The sequence below is a fragment of the Impatiens glandulifera genome, chromosome 4 (genome assembly GCF_907164915.1).
Source record: "Impatiens glandulifera chromosome 4, dImpGla2.1, whole genome shotgun sequence".
NCBI classification, from domain to species: domain Eukaryota; kingdom Viridiplantae; phylum Streptophyta; class Magnoliopsida; order Ericales; family Balsaminaceae; genus Impatiens; species Impatiens glandulifera.
The window spans coordinates 44,629,774-44,636,295 of record NC_061865.1 but is presented as its reverse complement, the minus strand read 5'-3'; the positions used below and the strand labels follow the sequence as shown (position 1 = coordinate 44,636,295).

Here is a 6,522-nt window from a genome sequence, read left to right as displayed (position 1 = left end):
AGCTTATAAATTTTTATAAAAATATAAAAAATAAATTAATATATTTATAATATTATATATTTAATTGTGTTTACAAATGATAAAATAATGAATTACATATATTTAAATATTATATCCAGCTATAGAAATTGACTCATATACATTTGAGATCCACATGGGAAAGAACTTTGTCCTATGACTTAAAACATCACACAAAATTGGGACTTCTAATAAATATCATCCATAGAATTAAATCATGTCCTAAAAACAAACAGAAAATTGAGAATCTAAAATTTTCTATTTTAAGAAACATTGATTAAACCCATATTGAATTATCATTAAAGCTATACATAAATAAATGATATACCCTACATCAAACAAGCCCTATACATAATACCGACATTAATAAAAAGGTTTGCACGCGCTATCTCGTAGCGTGTTGAAAAAAAAAAATGGCAAAACATTTATTTTTTTCAAAACCTTTTCCTTTTGTTTCGGTCAAAATATAACCTTATTTTAATGAACCATCTCTCTTCTTCTTGTAACTCCTCTCTTTGTTTCTCTCTCTAGTTCTCAGGCAACCAGTTCCTCTTCTCGTTTTTTGCTTATACATATAAATCTTGTATCTATATCCCATATCCCTGTCTTTGCATTTCCTAGGGTTTTCGTTCTTGTTTCCTGTCTTCTTTCGTCTTTCGAAAGGTAATGCTCTCTCCGTCTCATACTATATTTATGCAATTTTTACATGTTTTGATGATTCTTCTTTTCTGTATTGAAGGTTTTTCTTCATTTTATTGCATTTCTGAAGTGTGAATATATTCGCGATTTTGGATTGGAGCCTCCCGTGAACAGGTTTCTCTTTCTCTTTGTGTGTGTGTTTGTGTGCGTGTTGATAGTCGAGCATGGTATAATTTGTGGATCTACGAGGAATGCGCTTTATGTTATTTGATGGAAATTATTTTCTCTGAATATGGTTCTTTTCGGTTGAGATTAAGGATATGTATGAGACGAGTATTTAGTAATGATTTTACATGAACTAGGTGTCGATCAACAGTTGAGTTGTCGATATACATCGGAGCTAGGTACTACTTACCATGGTAGATCTATCTCCAAAAGGTTTCTGGATCGTTCTTGTTAGTTTCCCTACATTAGCACCGTAAAACAGGATGTGTTTTAGCACGGTTTCCTCTCTATGCTCTGAAATTGAACCTATCATATCCCTGTTGGAAAATTTCTCTAAAACCACTAAAAATTGACGAGCAAAGCAATTTGATACTCATAAGATGATTTCATTGAGATGTGATTATATGATTTGTGTTTGTATCTTCATTTATTAAGAGTTAATATGCTATTTATCTCCGTTTCTCGATAATTTTAGGTGGTAATTACTCGTGATTATGAAAAAAATGACCATCTTTTTTATCTGAGCTTAAATTATATGCTTGTTTAAGAACTGGTAGTTTGAATCATTTTACCTTACCTGTACATTTCAAAACCTCCAATTGAACAAGTCAAGCCAAACTAAGCAACAACTATTCTACAGAGAATAGGTTTGAGTTGACTTATATGTTTTGGACCTTGGGTTATTGCTGTATTTTCTCAACCACCAGACAGGTACCCCTTACATTGATTATTATTTTTCTTTGATTGAGCTGGAAGTGTATGTCACAATTGTGATGTGGGCTCAGTTTTCACATCCAATGTAAATGTCATCTTATCTGTGCAAGATATTTCTAAATATTATGTCAAAAATTTTAATTGTAAGGTTAGAGTAATAAAAAGTTTCCTTTAACTGACAGCTTTCTAAAGCTTATCTTTGTTGTCCTATTGCCAAATGGACAAATTATGGATGGATTTGGATTTATGCCTTTGTAAATGGAACTATTAATTCATTTAATTTAACAGACGGTTGATTTTGTTCCTTATTAGTACAGTTTGTGTATTTTTTCTCCTTTATTATTACTTGAGTAACTTTGACCCGTTCGAAAGAATTGTTATATACAAATTTCCCTTTTCTCCTTATGTCTAGTTATTTAACTGTGAGTTACAAGTGATTTTAAATAATTAAGATTATGTCAAGTTTTTGTTTGGATACTATTTGAACCACTGTTTTACTGGGTCATTGGTAAGCAATTCAGGAAGTTATACAGTTTTTACATATAAAATTCCTTTTCCTTTGTGCAGATCAATTACACCTTACATTGAAATGACCGACCACACGTAAGACCAACTCTTGCTTCCATTTTGGCTATATTAACTGCTATCGGGGGATATTGGTAAAAAGTTGTCATGTTTTTAGATTTTCAGGAGTTTTTGATTGATGGACTGCATTACAACAAGTAGTGAGAAGAAAACTCTGAAGCGGTGGTTTTTCATTGACAAGAGGGTTGGATAGGTAGCTTTTGTGAAAGTTGGAATTCTCTTAGCTAATATTTTGCTTCCATCAAAGCATTCTGTTACATTTGTCGAACTTGGGAAAGCAATGGACCTAAAATCAAATCATAATTCTCCTGTACTCACTGATTCAGCACCGATGAATTCAGCTGGATTAGGAATCCACACTAACCAGTTCTCACCACTGGGAGCAGTTTTTCCCCATGGACTATTCTTAAACGTTCCTAGGAAAAAGCCTGCTGGACTTGATTGGTCCAACTCATGGATGGATGCTATGAAATCCTCATCTCCCACTCATAGGAAAATTGGCATGGTTTCTCTAGATACTGATGCTGTTTACTCCAACTGGAAGGTCAGTAACTATGCTGCTACCCTTAGAGCTTGGTTGTAGTTTTTATTTTTGGATATAATTCCAACTTTTTGAACAAATATTGTTTGATAAAAAAATTGGGTTATCTGAATAAATGACTAAAATATCTTTGTGTATAATATTTGAAAATGTTATAAGAAAAACAAGGTAAGGGTATTTTAGCTGATTATTTGATTGACAAAGTGATTGATGATGGGATAAGTGATTATTCCATCAAACCAGCCTTTTTTTTAAATGAGGATTATACCTATCATGGCTGGTTTTGATATATATATCTTTGGGTTTTGCAGCTCAAGTATCCTTCAGCCATTGGATGTTTTGAGCAGATAACTAACCATGCAAAGGGAAAGATTATAGCACTGTTTCTTGATTATGATGGGACACTTTCTCCTATTGTGGACAATCCAGACTGTGCTGTCATGTCTCCTGCTGTAAGCATTAACGTTTATCTTCTCTCTCTCTCTCTCAATATATATATATATATATATATTAGAGATTCATTATTTATTTCAATGTCAAGTGCTTAACCAAATTACCACTTACTTTCAGATGCGTTCTACAGTCAGAAATGTGGCAAAATTGTTCCCCACTGCAATAATCAGTGGTCGTAGCCGTGACAAGGTACCTACCTACCTGAACTAATTTATTGATTTGTCGTTTGTGTGCCGGAAACCCAACCTCTAAGCTTCAATTTTGTTCAAATCAGATCAATAACTAGTCATTTTGTTCAAACTAATCCAAATTAAATGGAAACATTTAACTCCACTAAAAAATTGGAAAGTAGTAAAAGATCCATCTTCACCCTTAAAAAATATGACAGGAGATATTTAGTTAAACACTTAACCCTGTACTTCATTTTTTATTTGATAAATAATTATAAAATTGATAAGCTACTGATTAAAATGGTTATATTTTTTGAACTAACCTGTTCTCATTATTTTGTACAGAACCAATTACTATGTTTTCACATACTCTTATTTTATTATAATTCAGTTAGAGTATAAAGTTCAGAGGTTTATTATTTGATACATCTTTCATTTATAATCTTCCCAAACTAAGATTTTATTCCATCTTTAATGTGCTGTTATTTTTCATGTTTAGGTATACGAATTTGTTGGGCTACCTGAACTGTATTATGCAGGTAGTCATGGAATGGACATTAAGGCTCCGTTTAAGTCTGCTTCCTCCAAATTGCTTCCTCCAGAGTGCAGTAGATCTTGCAACAAGCAGGTCTTAAAGTTTAACTTATAATATATTGTTTCATTTAAAACTGTCTTTCTTCTCGTTCTGATTCTGTCGATTTTCTCTTCTTATTTCTAGGCCAAAGAAGTGAACTTGTTTCAGCCAGCCAGTGAATTCCTACCTATGATTGATGAGGTGGGGACTATATATATATATCATTTTAATTGTATTTCCTCTCGAGAACATAGTATTGTGATCATTTTTTCTTACTACATGTATATAGGTACTTAGGTCTCTTGTTGAGATTACAGAGGAGATTGAAGGATCAAAAGTAGAGAACAACAAATTCTGCGTTTCTGTACACTACCGCAATGTTGATCAGAAGGTATTGCAAGTTTATAGTTTTTATTGTTAAGATAATGGGAGATAATCTCTTTATTATTCTCTTTTTTATGGTGGTTGAAGAACTGGGCAGCAGTCGCACAACGTGTCCAAGAAATTTTGGAAGACTATCCTCGCCTGCGGTTAACTCATGGGCGCAAGGTTTGTATTTGTCAAATCAAAGCATTATTTTAAAGATCATGGTGATGTTTACGGCTTATAACTTGACTTTCTTCTGTTCAGGTTCTAGAGATCCGGCCAGTACTAGATTGGGACAAGGGTAAAGCTGTTGAGTTTTTACTTGAATCACTTGGTTAGTATCATCTATACTTATATTAAATAATACAATTTTAAGTATATTTTTTTTATTTCTTTCTGAAAATAGTTAAAACTGAAACAGGGTTAAATGACCGTGATGACGTGTTGCCTATTTATATCGGCGATGATAGAACAGACGAAGATGCATTTAAGGTAATACAGAGAATATCTTGATTTCTTCTCGGTATCATCTTGGGAAGTTGAAAAAGCTTATCTTGATTTCCATATACATCTGCTATTTCTTCAGACAAAGACTTCAGTTTCTTCCTCTTTGTGGATAGTAAATATTTCTCATGATAGATCATGGAGACATAACTATTTATTTCTTATTATGGTTTGTGTAGGTTTTAAGAGAAGGAAAACGCGGTTATGGGATATTGGTCTCTTCTGTGCCTAAGGAAAGTAATGCTTCTTACTCCCTCAAAGACCCATCAGAGGTATGCATGTATATATATATTTCCTTACCCAAACAAAAAATCTTATAAATTACATGAAAAAGAAGGGAATGAAGAAAAGAAAATTCGATTATAATCATAACTAAGCATGGTTTTGATTGATTGTAGGTAATGGAGTTTCTGAAATCACTGGCAGCATGGAAGAAGCTAAGTGCACTATAAGTAAAGTATAATAAATACTACATAGAAGAAGAAGGCACAGAGAGGGAAGAATATAAAACAAAAGTAAACATTAGGAGCATATTTATTTATTTATTTATTAATACAGTTTTTATGGCTATCTAAGTTTCTTAAAAACATATAAAAAAAAAGCTCCCATGCAGAGAGACTCTTGAGTTTAATACTTGCTACAAACAACATTTTTGTACATTCTTTTTCTGTCTTGGTCCAAATTTTATCTATTTATTTGATTCCATTGGTGGGTTTATAAATTGGAAAACATCATTTTTTATTCTATGAACTGGTATTTTAAATGTGTAATTTTTCTAGCTTATTTTATTATTGGTTTAAGAATTGACATTTAATATAGATGCCCATTTAATCACTGGCCACTTAGCATGCCTTTTGTTTTGAGTTTGACAATTATTCACAATTACAGAAGTTTTAAAAGGATTTGTAAATATTGTTAAAATTGTTTTATTTTTTAGGAAATTTAATTCCTTTGCCCATGATAGACTAAGGTAAGTTTTCAAACTAAGGTATAAACTTCAATATCAATTTAAGTTTATTAATAAAGTTGAATGAACTAATACAAAAGATATAAGATAACTACCAACATTCAAATCAAAACTGTTTATAATAAAAAATAAGTAAAACCTAATTATAAGAGAAAGGAACTCGAGAAAGGGAAACCCTCGAAGATGTCGAGACTTGAAAAGGGGTCGTTGCTCCTAGGACCGCTGAAAATGCTTGGAATTAGCGCCATTAATTAATAAATTGGATGATATATTCTTTTCTGATTGACGAACAATAGAAATTGTTTGTAAAAATGCTTAGGAATGATATTGAAGAGTGACGATAGAAAGTGTATATATAGATAATAATAGTAGCTGAAAGAGACATGTAGATAATTCTAGGGCCTTCTTTAGTATTCTCATTTGTTCTGGTCGGCTTACAATACTTCTACACGTGTCCCCTTTTCTTATACAATTTTTTTTTTTTAATTTAATGATTATCAATAAATTTTAGTTTTGATTTATAAAATTTCAATCTATGCCATATTAATTAGTTTGAAACTCATATCAAAACACTACAAAATAAAAACATACATTCTGTCTTAGACACATATATGACCTTACATATTAAGCGTAGAAGACTAATTAATATTTTTGTCAATTTAATATCTATGACAATCTTGATGAATCTATAAATAAATAATTAAATAACATTTTGTTTTAATATTTTTTTGGGATGATATAGTTTTAACATTTTTAATTTTTTTAA

The 6,522-nt window shown here is 31.4% G+C and overlaps 1 protein-coding gene across 4 annotated transcripts; it reads left to right on the top strand.

The window, feature by feature from the left end:
• The first annotated feature begins 526 nt into the window (after window positions 1-526).
• Window positions 527-5,492, top strand: LOC124934344 (trehalose-phosphate phosphatase A-like). 4 transcript variants are annotated; one of them, XM_047474867.1, is made up of 15 exons: window positions 527-681; window positions 758-831; window positions 2,164-2,199; window positions 2,287-2,374; window positions 2,508-2,725; window positions 3,034-3,174; window positions 3,293-3,364; window positions 3,845-3,973; window positions 4,064-4,120; window positions 4,209-4,310; window positions 4,391-4,468; window positions 4,550-4,619; window positions 4,707-4,777; window positions 4,969-5,061; window positions 5,188-5,492. In XM_047474867.1, exons 5-15 carry the CDS (start codon window positions 2,513-2,515, stop codon window positions 5,239-5,241), a joined length of 1,080 nt encoding a protein of 359 aa, XP_047330823.1. In that variant the 5' UTR covers window positions 527-681; window positions 758-831; window positions 2,164-2,199; window positions 2,287-2,374; window positions 2,508-2,512; the 3' UTR covers window positions 5,242-5,492. The 4 variants fall into 4 exon arrangements, with proteins under 4 accessions (XP_047330823.1, XP_047330824.1, XP_047330821.1 ...); XM_047474868.1 differs by having other exon boundaries at window positions 2,279-2,374; XM_047474865.1 differs by having other exon boundaries at window positions 2,287-2,725.
• The last annotated feature ends 1,030 nt before the right edge of the window (window positions 5,493-6,522 follow it).

Excerpts from the sequence above, each read along its gene's own strand:
- LOC124934344 (XM_047474865.1), top strand. The coding sequence starts at position 2,462 with ATGGACCTAAAATCAAATCATAATTCTCCTGTACTCACTGATTCAGCA. Across the intron at positions 3,365-3,844 it reads GTGGTCGTAGCCGTGACAAG|GTATACGAATTTGTTGGGCT; the intron begins GTACCTACCTAC and ends TTTCATGTTTAG. Across the intron at positions 4,620-4,706 it reads GTTTTTACTTGAATCACTTG|GGTTAAATGACCGTGATGAC; the intron begins GTTAGTATCATC and ends AAACTGAAACAG.